We start from the raw sequence: 14,942 nt of genomic DNA, 5'->3' as shown, positions 1-14,942 counted from the left end.
AGTATATACATATCCTTATTGGCCTGTGGTAGTTTGTCTAGACCTCATTACACATATTACAGGATGCCATAACGCGACTGAAGTTTTAGTTTTTTATGTACATTCTTCGGATGGAAATGCCGAGATTTAATGAAGGAGCTGTCTAACGATGAGGTTTGAATCCTTTAGGAGATATTTTCTTTGAAGTGTCTTCTTCTCGTTCCTATCATGATCATCTGATTCTGATCGCAAGATAATTCTGCATCAGCTTTATGTGGATCAGTCAAGGTTTTACAGTGTACATATCCCAAGCATGTGTCAACATCTACCAAAGCATATGGATGAGTCAACTTTGCGGCCTCTGAACCGACATGTACCTCGTTCAATATGGCGAACATCTTTCATTTCCAAGGGTGTCCAAGCAATGGGATAATGTGATTCTAGTGTCGATTGGAGTGTATTAACGTCCCGTTCTTCTCTGATCAATAACGAAAAGTATCAAAATGCCCCCGTTTATCAGGACACATCGCCACCAATGATCTGTATCATCTTGTATGGTTTTCTTTGTGCACACTTACTGTTTCTTGCCTCGCTGGCTTGGAAGACCAATGGTTCAAAATGAGGACAACAAGTAGAGTACTGTAACATTACGTTGTTTGGATTTGGATTTTGCTGAACGACTCGGCAATATTCAAGCTGTGCGACCTGTACGACCATGTAAATATTTGGGTCTGGACCAGACAAACCAGTCATTGACATGCAATCACACAAGTCACCAAGTCTGACCACCCGATCAATTAAGTCGCCTCGCACGACAAGCGTACTAGGTTGTTGGGGAATATTTCTAACCCAGAATAGTTTAATTAGTCGGATATGAACTAATTTCTTCAAAGGTAATAGCAGCTTCCGATAAGGTAGATAAGGCTTCAAGCCATATCAACACTTCGTCTATTCTAAAATTGGCAATTTGAAGAGCATATAACCGATATAGACTCATGGGGATCTCTACTGGGGTCACAACTAAAGGGGTATTTTTGCGAGCCCGAGTTAAAAAACAACAAACAGAGTTGTTCAGCGTAGCTGTATCAAACATGTTTGGGTACTTGTTAACTACGTATATCGTTGAGATGTTCTGTTGTAGCTTGTACTAGCACTACCTACTATCAGCTATCAAGTGTTATGTCTTCTTAGTCTGTAGGTTAGGCTGTATATCGTTAGGAACTCTTGGGGAATATAGGGAGCATATAGATTTAAATGATTCTGTTGCGGCTAGTTTGGACATCGTGTGGTTTTATTGCATTATTGCCTTGATTTGAGTAATTACGCATACACGGGTCTATTTGTGGAGGTGAGGTGAAATTGGGTTTAACGTCGCGAACATAGCGACGTCCATGGACTTGTGTGTGTAGCTGTTTGTACTAGTCCGGACTGATACCGATTTTATAGTGCTAGCCTACAAAGATATAATGCAGCCGCTTTACATGGTAACCCAACTCAGACACAGAATACTGACTCTGAGACCAGTCCTTGTTGTATTCTTTCAATGCCGAGCACCAGACAGAGAAACAAATACAGTGAAAACCTAATTTTGCTATATAACATAACTATCGTCCTGTGAAGAATCCGGGTTGGAATTGGGTCTTCACCAACCAATGCTTGTCGTTAAGCGGCGACTAACGGGATCGGGTGGTCAGGCACGCTGACTTCGTTGATTCAAGTCATCGTATCCAAACGTGTGTATCGATGCTCATGAAATCGATCCTTGGATTATCTTGTCCAGACTTATTTACAAACCACTGTCATTAAGCTGGAATATTGCTGAGTTCGGCGTTAAACAAATAATGTAACAAACAAACAAGCAAACTAGCCTTGCTCTAAGGCTGCACTGAATGATAACTACAAGGTGTATATTATGTCTATCCTAAGAATACCAGTCTTGTTCTTATTATTATATAATCTAGAAATTATGATTAATATTAATAATTATTATCTTAAAGACTTGTGCAAGTCTAGTTCTGCACCACAATTGGACTTCGCCTGGTGCACAGAGATACATGTAGGTCATCACCTGACCGTGTGGCTGACAGCCAGATCACAGATCTGGTAGCCATAGTGTGAGTGAACAAGTGGAAGTGAGTTTGGTTTACATCACTTTTAACAATTTTTTTCAGTTGGGAGTGAGTGAGTAGTATGGTTTAACGCCGCTTTTAGCAATAACTCAGCAATATCACGGCGGGGGACACCAGAAATGGGCTAAAGACATTGTACCCATGTCGGGAATCGAACCCGGGTCTTCGGCGTGACGAGCGAACGCTTTAACCACTAGGCTACCCGACAGCCCCTTCAGTTGGGAAGAAGCCCTATTTTCACACAGGTCATGGACAAGAAACCCATCAACACTGTATTTGCTGAAAAACCAATGATCACAACCTCTGCGAATCTTGGTGTGGAGCCCAGATCAGAAAATCTTGGTGCAACGAGGAGAAGCAACTCTGCACAGGGAATTGACATGACTTATGACCACCCATGGTCTTAGTACAACTATATTTTAGAAAACGGATTAACAAGCGATTACCTCTGTAAAGCGATTCGCTAATTCCGCAACTAAAGGATGACCGACGTGGAATTTGAAAGTCGCCGATTGTATTGAAACTGTTGGAGTCAAATACTTGGTCTGGGTGACCTGAGGAATAATCAACATTGTTCCAAAGGACAGAGACAGGTCTGGGCCAGGTGGGTGATGGCATGTTCAAGAGTTATCAAGGCCGCAAGCAAAATGAACCATCAGCCTTTTTTCCAAGATAACTTTATACATAAACGGCATGTTTAAAAAAGTTAAAGATTTGTTTTGGAGTTTTGCCGCATATGAATCCAGGATATATTATAGTATGGTATGCTGGCTATTAGGTTTAAAGAGATAGTCCATCAATATTTTGTTTGGAGTTTTGCAGCATATAAATTCAGGATTTAGTGTTGTATAGAATGCTGGGTTTTCGGTTTAAAAAGTTAGTCCATCAATATTTTGTTTGGAGTTTTGCAGCATATCAATTCAGGATAAATTATAGTAAAGGATGCTGGGTATTCGGTTTAAAAAGTTAGTCCATCAATATTTTGTTTTGGAGTTTTGCAGATTATGAATTCAGCATATAGTGTAGTATAGGATGCTGGGTAGCCTAATACCCTAATGATGGTAGCCTGGATTCATAGGTATATATTTTCTTTTGAGGTTATTCCTCTATGATGTGTGTATAAACTTACGAAAGAGCTAAACTTGGCATACCTGGGATCACTAGATTGTGCTAGAAAGAAGTATAGTAACATAAAAGAAACACAGATAACTTGTTTATTGTTTACTTTAATCAGATATCCTGATATTTATGTCAGTACATTGCACACAGTCTTCATGCGAATCAACATTTGAACTAAATACATGAGACTTGATCTCTTACACAAATATATCCTTGTTAATGATTGTGATGGAAACACAAATAGAAGATGACCTTTACCTTAACAAAGTGACTTGATTAGCTGAGGTAGAGCAAGCAGTAGCCATGGTGATGCACCATTGTATGCTAATCAAAAACAAATAACAGAAACGTAACAAAATAGAAACGCAACCAATCTATCCTGATCTGATAAATTTGCTATTTCTATTCACAACAGTTGAAACAAGATCTCTGTTGATGACTAAAAAGCTTTTTAAACACACAATATTCAAACCAATCTTTGTTGACTGCATAACATATTTCCAATACAGTAAATTGAGACTATAGCTGCACCAAGGTATTCCAAAAGCTATTCTAATCTTAAGTACAAAGCAAAGAGTTTGTTGTTTTTCATCTGGTAAACACGACTATATGCTGTGAAACTGTTTATCCTAAAGGTCCTTTTCCCAGTGAGATTGTTTGGAGTAACAAATATCTGGATTAACAAATATCTGGATTAACGAATCATGTGACTTTGTTGTCTTTGTTTCTTAGTGTGTTGTTTGTGTTCCTTCGTAAGTAGTATTGATTCCGTTGTCCTACACAAGATGTCCTTGAAACTATCAAAGTGTTACTGTAATAATGTTTTCCACTTGATACATGAAAAATATTAATATCATATACTGGTATGTGGTTGTAAGTTGTTCATTATTTCAGAGAAATATTTCAACCAAAGGCATGATTATTTTTTTTTAAAAATGATCAAATTATCACATAAAATTCATAAAAAATTAATCTAAGATTTTTAATACATTCTCAGTATGTGACACAGTTGACTTGCTCTGTCCTCTCAACATTGGAAGTATTTTCATGCTTTCTGCTTCAACTAATGAGAAAAACATTTATTAGAGGTACATTTGATCCACATCATTCTATGTTCAACCAAACGTTGACTAGCTTAACAGGACCCATGCTCGAAGATTCCAAAATTATTTTCCAAGCGAACTCATTTCATCCCACTATAGCATTTGTATTAGAAAGGTATGCAGAGAAGCAAAATACCATCTTTTCTAATACACGTCAGAAATATCAATATCAAATATGGATTTCACAGTCAAATTGATACCATGAAATTTACTTCCATGTAAACATTATCCACAAGCAGTAGTTGGAATGATGGTTTTAAATATAACAAATTTCTGTTTTCTGCATATTTTGCCATTTTCCTTGCATTGCCTTTTAAGTAGAATGTCAGACTCAGTGTGAACATACTATGTCTCTGCACTCCTCCTCAAGGTAATGGAGTGAAACCTACAGAGGAGACTAACGAGGAGAAGACTGGAGAAGAGGCAGATACAGCTGACTTCCACTCTGCTTTTTTAATCAGCCGCGTTATTTTGAAGTTTCATCTGTATTTAAGATGCATTCTTCAACACTTGGTGATTTTCTCAGAAAATGAGAGTTCAAGGCTTATGACTTAGATTTCAACCACTAATATGAGTTCCCATGAAATATTTCATCATACTTGTCATAATGTTTAACAATTGCGAACTTCTTACAATCAGGAAAACAAAAAGTTTAAAATACTTAGTATTCAAAGACAATTCACTTTTAATGTACAATTATTTTTTATACCAACATAAAATAATTCCATATCATTAGCACAGCCTTCACGAAATTATGAAGATATTACCTTTATTAATGATATACTTTATGTTACAAAAAAAAAAAAAAATAACAAATGAATGACCTCCATATAAGCCTAAACTATGCAACATTTGTCAGTAAACACGTGGAAGTTTTTTTTTTTCAAACAATGTGAAAAAATTAACTTTATGATTTTTAAGATGAAGATGAATAAGTCTGGATCAATTCATATATGTACATCAGGCTTCTGATATTAAGTGTAAAAAAATTGTCAACTTTTGAAATATCTTCAAGATCCCAGGAATTTTGAAATGTTTTCACTCTTTGGTGAAAAAAAACAACAAATATATATTCCATCTTTACATGTTTTCCCGAGCTCTTGAAAATATTCCCTTCAATGAGTGTAATGTAATGTGAGTGGATCAGTGACAGCACTTGTGACCAGAAGGAATATTTTTGGTTTGAAAAAGAAAGATATTTTCATGAGTTATTATTTGCCATGAATCAAATTTTTTATAAAAGTATTAAAACACAACATTTCCCATTCAAGACAGATGTTTTTTTGTACAATGTCCTGATATCAATTTCTGTTGTACAGATCAAAAATTAAATCTTCTAAAGTATTTCACTTTAAACAGAAATACAACCAAAATAGGTCAGTAACAGTACTGGCTTGTCTGCCAATCCATTTCAAACAAAAGAAATAGAAACTGTTTAAACCATATCAAATGAAGATAGAATATGATTACATATTTACATATTCAGTTTTAATTGGAGTTAAGTCTGCTATTAAACTGACCCTATCCAACACCCCAAAAATCCATGTAGCGATACATGTACTTCCTTTTTCCTCGAAGTTTTTTGTAAGAATTCTTATATCATGAAAATAATAACTGATGATGTCAATGCACAAAAAAACATAAAACACAAATATGTGCCCTGGACACAAAACTACACAGACTTTTTATGAATCGGGATTGACCATTTTATATCCTGGTAGTGGAGAGGAACCTGGGACTTTTGTAAGAGATTTGATATGTTTTGGTCACTTCTTCAAAACACACATATATATTTCTCTGAAAGGAGACGTTGAATAATTTTGTTTTCTTTCACAACCCACTTATTTTCAGGACATCCAGCAAGTCCATCAAACAGGTGCCACTGATGTGGCGGGATACTATCACCTTTTCAGGAACACCTGTATCATCTCTATCTGATAGTTATTCATAAACACATGCTTAAGATATACATGCAGTTTGAACCATACAATGGACTCTGCTTTTGGTCATTTCATATAATTTTCACCACTATTTTGCCTGTTACACCCAACAGAATCTGTTTTGTCAGATAATTGAGACTTGTTACTCTCTGGCATTGACATTTTATATTTATGATTATCGAAAGGCTTGTTTTCTCTTTTTTACCATTTTATTATTTTTCCCAGTATTTTCTTAAATACCAAGCCTCGCTTCTAAGAATAGCAAATGGTCAGTCCCTATGGCATAAATTAATAAATGTTGTACTTCCAATATTTCAACCAATCCCACATTTTTGCTTTTCGTTGCCATCGTTGCAGTTAAATTCCCACCAAATACATTGCAGATGCAACATTCATATTCAGCTTGATATATTCTGTTGATACATGATTAACCTAACGACCAACCCTATGTTGGTTGTTCTTGTACAGAACCACAACATTCATATTTAGGCCTAATTTGATTGTACTGCCGTGATGCTTGGCATCAGTCATACTGCATAAACTCCATCAAGATGAACACGCAAATGTTTTCTTTCCATATTTACTTTCAGAAATTACATTTCATATATGATTAAATGAAATACAAAGTTAAAAAAACCATTATCAGGTATTATTTATTATCTAACACTAAAGGTTAAAGTACATGATATTTCATGTTCAGGAAAATTATCATAAAATATTCAGTATGTGATCAATATTTATTCAATTCCAATAATATAATATTTATTGATATACATTTTATTATTGTCATTTTCTTTTATACAAGTACCTTCAAATTTATTATTTAATTAGAAATGTTCATATTTTCAGAGATTATACAGTACACATTCCTTGTTTTAACCTGTGCATATCACAAATTCCTGATATATTATACTGTACAACAAAATCTAGCCTATCCAATCTGTACACCTTTGTATTGTACATGCCTCTCTGTACAGGTAAACGTGAATACATACTTTACAAATTGTACAACTTAGTTGTTATTATCATTTCTTATATACAATTCTACTGCTTGTGAAAGAACACATTAACAGCAGTTAGGAAATCAGGATATCAAGATGAACACTCGGGTGAAACTCAAGCAGTCAGTCTTGTGAAATCTTGATCTTCCTAAAATAATTGGGGTGGCAGTTGGAGAATAAATCTGTCATGGAGTCAATCTTCAGGAGTCACAGTCCTTTACCATCAAAGCTGTGCTAGTCTTGTGGTGCATCTAATTTCATTTCAAAGCTGTGTTCTTGATTGTTGTTCTTTTAACACTATGCTTTTAAACAAAAATCAGGCAGTAGTCGACTTCAGATTCCGAAGAATTCAATTTCGCTGAAAAAATGTTTCGATGTTCGAAGTCAACTTTGGTCTTTCAGTGCACAAATTACGTAGTTTGAAACTCATGCTTGAACTGACTTTCATCCAGCGTCAATCTTGCAAACATGTCTGTGCAAACACACCTGATTTGCAAAAACTGAATTCCCACAGAAATGCAGCCATCACAACCTTTGAGAAATGTTCCAAGACAATCATAAATAACTGGCATTGAAAACAAGTCATATTTCTGAAATATACAAATTTGTATATTTCTGCCCCGATTCAAGTTGAGGCAAAACTCAGAAGCAAGCAACATATACAACATGGCTGACACACACTTCGAAATGTCACATAGCTGTTAAAAGATTCAACTCTATTTTGATGTGTCCAATTCTGTGTTAGGTGTTAGTCAGAGAACCTGTTAAGTACAATGGCATTGTATGAAATTTAATTTGGGAGAAAGAAACAGTTCTAGGCCTCCGTAGCCGAGGTTGACTCATGGACAGTGTGTAAAGTAATGTACGAGTTCAACATCAGCCTGTAATGCTGCCTTAATCCAAACCAGCCAATCATAGCTGGAGGTGTCTCATTTGCACCAATCAGATTGCACAAATCCCTTTACAGGTAAAGACTTAGGTTACATAGTAACCAAAGCTCTTTCTTCATCTGTCAGTTGATGTGAGAACAGATTGCACTCTCCCATGTTTTTATTAAGATTATCCTGTACAAAATAGTGTGAAATATTATAGGACATCAACATGTCTTGTTAAATCAAATGCTGATTTAAATGGAAGTCTCACACTTGTCCAGTCATTGGAAGGTTTACTTCCTATGATTTTACTTCACTTTCACAAGTAACCTCATTGGATCCTTCTTGACCAATCAGGTGAATCCTTTCACAGACCTCTTTCTCTCGTTGGCTGTAACTCCTCCATTATCCATTGTATTCCATTGGACAGTTTCAGCAACCAATAGAAACCAACCTCCAGCCTGTTTGATGTCTCATTGGTTGTTTTGAAAGTGGAAAATAGATTGCACCAATCATATTGCTGACTGCTTGTTCAGCTACATGTACACCAGACTGTATAAGGCACAGATAACTTGATCTAGGTGTCAGTGTCATAAGACACAGCGAACCAGGAGAAGGGAGACAACTAGGGACAACATCAGCGATGTTTTTGCATAGCTTGAGATAGATACCCCTGCGTGGTTCGGATGGATCTGGGAACCAGTACCTGCAAAATACAGGGGAGTTTATTGTCACTCTGTATCTTTAAAATGAAGCAAATGCTGAAAAAAGTAATAAGACATTTTCTGATTATATACCTGATGTCCAGAACAATTCATCAAGTGAACACAAACTTCACCATGCACTTTACCTTTGGAAAGGCCTTGAAACATATATCAATATCAATTTCTGAAACAAACACATCTCATCTTACACAAATAATGATCAAATTACATTCTTTCCCTTTTTGCATCCTGGGGTATTTTCATGGCATAATACCTACATCTTCATTAACAGTTCCCCTATCACTATTATGTCAACCGAAGGCAGAAATTGAATTAAGGATGAGTCTTTGTCATGCCTAGGAGTTACCAGATGAGTATTAACTGTTTGGTTGGCATTCTAGAAGTTGGAGAAGTTTATCCATAAATCTCTATGTATTTTTATTTAAAGGTTATTATTGTATACAAGCTACAGAAGAAAATGTGGAAAACCTATCTCCACATCTCAGATTACTCAAGACCGCTTACTAGAATAATGACCACAATCTTCTTGTCCGTACATATACAGGGATAACAATATAGTCCATTTGTCTTTGACTGTAAGGACCTGAGAATGCTTTGAAATGAGAGACAGGATATTATAGAACAGCACATAATTGTGCCTGTGACAGAACAAATGGAATAGTGTATAGCAATTACTCATCCTCGTCTATACCTCAGCAATAACATTACATGACCTTACTGAGATTTATCAACTGGAATGCCTTTGAAACACAGATGATACACCAAAGCTTCCAGAGGCTAGTTAACAACAGCAGAAAACATTAAAGATATCAATTCCAAGAACATATTGTTTTATTTACATTTACTTCATACAGAATTTATGACCCATAACTGATTAAAGCTGACAATATCTAGAGAAAAAGAACAAATAATGCATTGCAGAAAATCTATAAAAAGATCTTTATTTCTGAACATTTCTTTGAAATATATCTAAGATAAACCTTGATATTTCAGTACTTGCTTAAATCTGATAAGAAATTATAACATACAGCTTTAGGGATGATCCCCTGTGATATATTTCCTTGCTCAATATGGTTCCTATTTGCCATCATCAACAGAAATCTTCATCACTTTATCACTACATTCTGTTTCTACAGACAAAGACTTCCATACGGCAGTGATAGCTCTGATAGAATGAAGGTTCAGGCCCACAGACTGCACTGTCCATTGCTGCCATAATCTCTAAAGAATACATGTTACAGATAATGGATTGATATACTGGCTGAGGGTCCCTAGGATATACAGTAAGCTGGGGGGATGTAGGGATGAGTTGTGCCAGTTAAAATTGCGTTATGGTCTGTAGCAATTCACATTGGCTCTAGGAACTGATACATATTGGAGACATGTTGATGGCACCGAGGATGGTAACTCTTATTATACATTTGAAGATACTATTTTTGGTGACCTAAATAATAAATAAAGTTGTGGCCATTTTTGAATTTTTTCTAATTTTACCAGAATAAATATGCTTATGTTTCACTTGTAATCTATTAATGTACGTTAATGTAGTCTACTTTCTTGTTACCATTTTCTTTTTAAAACATGTTTTTAAAAGTTCATGGTTCATTAATTCAAAATGGTTCGGCAACATCATATTGATAAATATATTGATAATTTGCAATGCTATGAAACAAATCATCATTATACAGTTACATCTGTGACAGAGGACCTAAATGTTTCGCTGCCAGTAAGAGGCAACAAAATAGTTTGCTAAGAGAATTAATGGTTGATAACTGTAGCATATAACTTACATTAATCAATATTGAAAATACTTATCAACAGTATCAATGAAGACTTGGTTGACAATAACAAGAACTTGTACCATAATATCACTTTCAAAGAATAAAGAATTTCAAATCCATAAGTCAACAATGTCTTCATATTTGAAAAACATGATAATCAATACTTGTATCAAATACTATTCATAAAGAAAAATATTCCTCAAAAATATTTTCATTTGTCATTTCACTGAATTTCAATCTTTATAAATAAACTTCAACTTTTATAAGAAAAACAACTAGAAAAAAACATGCAAAGGTTTCAAGTTACAGACAGTATTATGGACACTGTTTGGAGAAAATAAACAGAATAAACAACAGACAAAGTTGACATAAAAAAAGTTCAAATTATATTCATAATTCTATATGGCTACATTCTGAATCAAGTTGTAGAAATAAAAAGGATATGCATTCAGTACATATGTAGAATCGTTATAATTATTACTCAACAATGGATGTCCAATATTGAATTACCGATTAAAATCTATTGAGTATTTCTTACAAAAAGTGCAGAAAATGTGCTGACACAGGTTTTATTTCCGTGATTCATGACTGCATGCGTAATTCATTGAAAAAACCGAAGGAACAAAAACATGTACTTACCACGTTTTACATTTGTTGTATCAGCTGAAATGAAAGAAATTACATAGAGTACAAAAATGAATCATGGTATAGATATAACATTCTTCTTGGGGATGTAACTGCATGTTATGTTCAGCTATTGATAATAATAATAATAATAATAATAATAATAATAATAATAATAATAATAATAATAATAATAATAATAATTAAAAAAAGCGAGAAAACCCTTGCCACAATTCATAAGAAATCTCTGCTAAAAGCAAGAGTTGAAGCTTTCCTAGCATGGTCTTATCATCTGAATTATCACATGACTAAAATGGAACCATGAACCACAGAAAATGAAAAAGATCCCCAAAAATGCCAGACTGGCCCTGTCTGAGGATAATCAGGGTCTGTGGATGCAGTTGGCAAGAAGTACTTATTTATTATTTATTTCCTATTAAAGGACAAGGGATTCCCAAAGAGATGCTGATAATATGAATATTCTTATAGGTGATATTCATGTCTAAATGCATCTCTGCACTGATCAGAAGAGTGAGTGAGTGAGTTGGGTTTAACGCCGCTTTTAAAAGTATTCCAGTCTTATCGCAGCATGTCAGCTTAATGTGGCATGAAAGCCTGAAGTGATGCAGGTCTCAGATGTTTACCACTTCGGTGAAACCCACAAGCATGGGTATGGTGCTGACAAACCTAGAAACATAATAGGGGCGAATCAGGATTCGAACCCACAATCATAGGTTTCTGGCGTGCCCAAAGGACGCAATTCTGCACAGCGAATCGCGGCGCCTTAGACGACTGGGCCACCCGTGCCCCCCGATCAGAAGAACACAACATTGATGCTGAATTACTGGACTTCCTTCCCAAGCTGATAGGAATAAAATCCAGATAACAAGAGTTGGTTGGTTGGTTTGTTGTTAACACTGCACTCAGCAATATTCCAGAAATATGAGGGCGGTCTGTAAATAATCGAGTCTGGACCAGACAGTCCAGTGATTAATATAATGAGCATCGATCCACGCAATTGGGATCGATAACATGCATCAACCAAGTCAGCGAGTCTGACCACCTGATCCCGTTAGTCACCTCTTACAACAAGCATAGTCGCCTTTTACAGCAAGCGTGGGTTGCTGAAGACCTATTCTATCCCGGAATCTTCACGTGTCAGATAACAAGAGATACTAGTCAATGTAGAGAACACCTCACATACTAACATATGATTTAGTGACATACTTCGTTTACATAAACCTTTCTTATTGAGCACAACAGTAAAAAATATTCAGCAATATTCTTAGTTCCGTTACTTCTTTCCATCAGGATATTTACCTTTATATAAAATCAATTATTATTCTCAAACTTTTAGTGCTAACAGATATACTACTTCTTGGCATAACTGAAATAGTAAAGACAAAATTCAAAACACCAACAAAACAATATTAATCTCACCTACCTAGAAAAGGATAAAATCTACAGGAAACTATATAAGGGTATGATTCTATATAAGGGTATGAAACTATATAAGGGAATGTTTCTGTTTCATAAAGCATGAAAAGACATTCTGTGACTTTTGTGTGTTCAACACAAACCTTTGACCGAGTCAAATATAGAACGTACTACAACCACTATATTCAGTATGAACAAAATCATCATAAATATCTCAAAACGATGTGTTTTGGAAAATGATAAATAAACATTATCTCCTCTACAAACATAGCCATTCATTTTGGACGGTTCATGAAAATTACTTTTGACAAAACTATTACTCATATTAAATATTGTTTTACCTAATAACCAATTTTTAGATTATATATAGATTGCTTACTTATTTTATGCATGTGTAAGGTGTATTTGATCGGCATGTATAAATCTCATGTCAACTGTGACTATACTGCCCATAGCTTTACTGTTTTAGTAGCAAATATATGATCATTGATATTAACTCTGCTTCTTGTAATGTTCAGAGGGCACAGCCGGCCCAGTCATCTAAGATGCTGCAATTTGCTGTGTTTAGTTGCCTCCCTTTGGCATGCCAGGAACCTATGGTCATGGGTTCAAATCTCGTTTCACCCCAATTATGTTTCTAGGTTTGTCAGCACCAGTTATAAACATAGTTTACTGTATGTGTCTTTAAATGGAAAATACAGTAAACTACAGATAAAACAAACTCAAATGGACCACAAATTTTAGTTCTCTATAACATTATTCGTTATAAGTATATATACAACATCTATACAGCAAATGTCTGGATCAAAAATTAAGTTCGTAATATCCATATTTTTGTAATAAGCATGTTTGTTATAAACGTAGTTTACTGTACAACCAGTTATGATTGATATCGTCTGTTATGTAGACAAATATCAATCTAAATATAACATTTGAGTTATCTTAAAGATACATATTTATATATTATGAAAATAACAGAGATCAGTGTGGAGGTAAGAAAGAAAAAGTCTTACCCCCATAAAACCAAAAATGAGGGAGAAATGTGATAACGATGCAGAGGTTTGTGTACCTGTACCCACCATGGAACTGAGACTGCAGTCTTAATATCCACTTACCAGTTGAACAGGGCAATAATGCAATGAGCTGTCAGTATAGCCCTCTTTGTAGTGAAGGCTGGTGCTTTACACTGGGCCATAAATATTTTATTATTGTCAGTAATTACAAACTGATAATCCTGCGACATTTTATGTCAACATTTGCTTTAGAAACAAGATTGCACAAGTGAAAAAGACTTAATGAAATCTGTATATCAAATTAAAGTATCTGTTTGAGTATATTATCAGCCTGTGTGGTTGGCCCGGTACGTTATCTGCAGCCAACCATGTCACTACTTGTGGAAGAGGCTATGAGAGTATTCTGGTCATATTCCCCAACATGGGCTGTAATTTCATCACGTCCAAAGCATATTGATATCAAGAAGACATAGCTGTGCAGTCCTAGTGCAGACTATCTAGGCAATCAGTCTGGACTAATTTGATCCAATTCCTCCAGGACATTGTTAACAATATTTACAGACTCCGCAAGATGGGAACAGCCAAAGAGAAAGGGACACTATACTATTCTGATAGAGTCAGTGGAGAGCTGGTGTATGAGTGAGGAGTGGGTGTATGAGTGGGGGAGGGTGTTTGAGTTGGGATGGGTGTATGAGTTGGGAGGGGTGTATGAGTGGGGGAGGGTGTTTGAGTTGGGAGGGGTGTATGAGTGGGGAGGGGTGTTTAGTTGGGAGGGGTGTATGAGTGGGGAGAGGCGTTTTAGTGGGGGAGGGGCGTTTGAGTTGGGAGGCGTGCATGAGTGGGGGAGGGTGTTTTAGTTGGAAGGCGTGCATGAGTGGGGAGGGGTGTTTAGTTGGGAGGGGTGTATGAGTGGGGAGAGGCGTTTTAGTGGGGGAGGGGCGTTTGAGTTGGGAGGCGTGCATGAGTGGGGGAGGGGCGTTTGAGTTGGGAGGCGTGCATGAGTGGGGGAGGGTTGTTTGAGTTGGGAGTGGTGTACGAGTGGGGAATGGTGTTTGGGGAGAGGTGTATGAGTGCGGAGCGGCTGTATGAGTGAGAAGTGGGTGTTTGAGTTGGGAGGGATGTAAGAATGGAGTGAAGTGTATAAGTAGGAAGGGGTGTATGAATGGGGGAGGGTTGTTTGAGTGGGGAGAGGTGTATGAGTGAGGAGTAGGTGTATGAG

General features: G+C 36.1%; 1 protein-coding gene across 5 annotated transcripts in view; it reads right to left on the bottom strand.

Annotated features, from left to right (window-relative positions):
* Nucleotides 1-3,338: 3,338 nt before the first annotated feature.
* Nucleotides 3,339-14,942, bottom strand: part of LOC139471922 (neurotrimin-like) — a 342,678-nt gene continuing 331,074 nt past the window's right edge. For 4 of the 5 annotated variants that reach the window (XM_071254441.1, XM_071254433.1, XM_071254455.1 and 1 more), the window contains 2 exons: nucleotides 11,289-11,312; nucleotides 3,339-8,849 (listed from right to left, as the gene is read on the bottom strand). In XM_071254441.1, coding sequence (XP_071110542.1) covers nucleotides 8,734-8,849; nucleotides 11,289-11,312 — 140 coding nt within the window. In that variant the 3' untranslated portion in view covers nucleotides 3,339-8,733. The remainder of the gene's footprint in view (nucleotides 8,850-11,288; nucleotides 11,313-14,942) is intronic. The other variant, XM_071254463.1, reaches the window with a different exon arrangement.

Source organism: Haliotis cracherodii, unplaced genomic scaffold (assembly GCF_022045235.1).
Source record: "Haliotis cracherodii isolate W230 unplaced genomic scaffold, xgHalCrac1.p SCAF_1, whole genome shotgun sequence".
Classification (NCBI taxonomy): domain Eukaryota; kingdom Metazoa; phylum Mollusca; class Gastropoda; order Lepetellida; family Haliotidae; genus Haliotis; species Haliotis cracherodii.
This window is presented reverse-complemented; position numbering and strand designations above follow the sequence as displayed.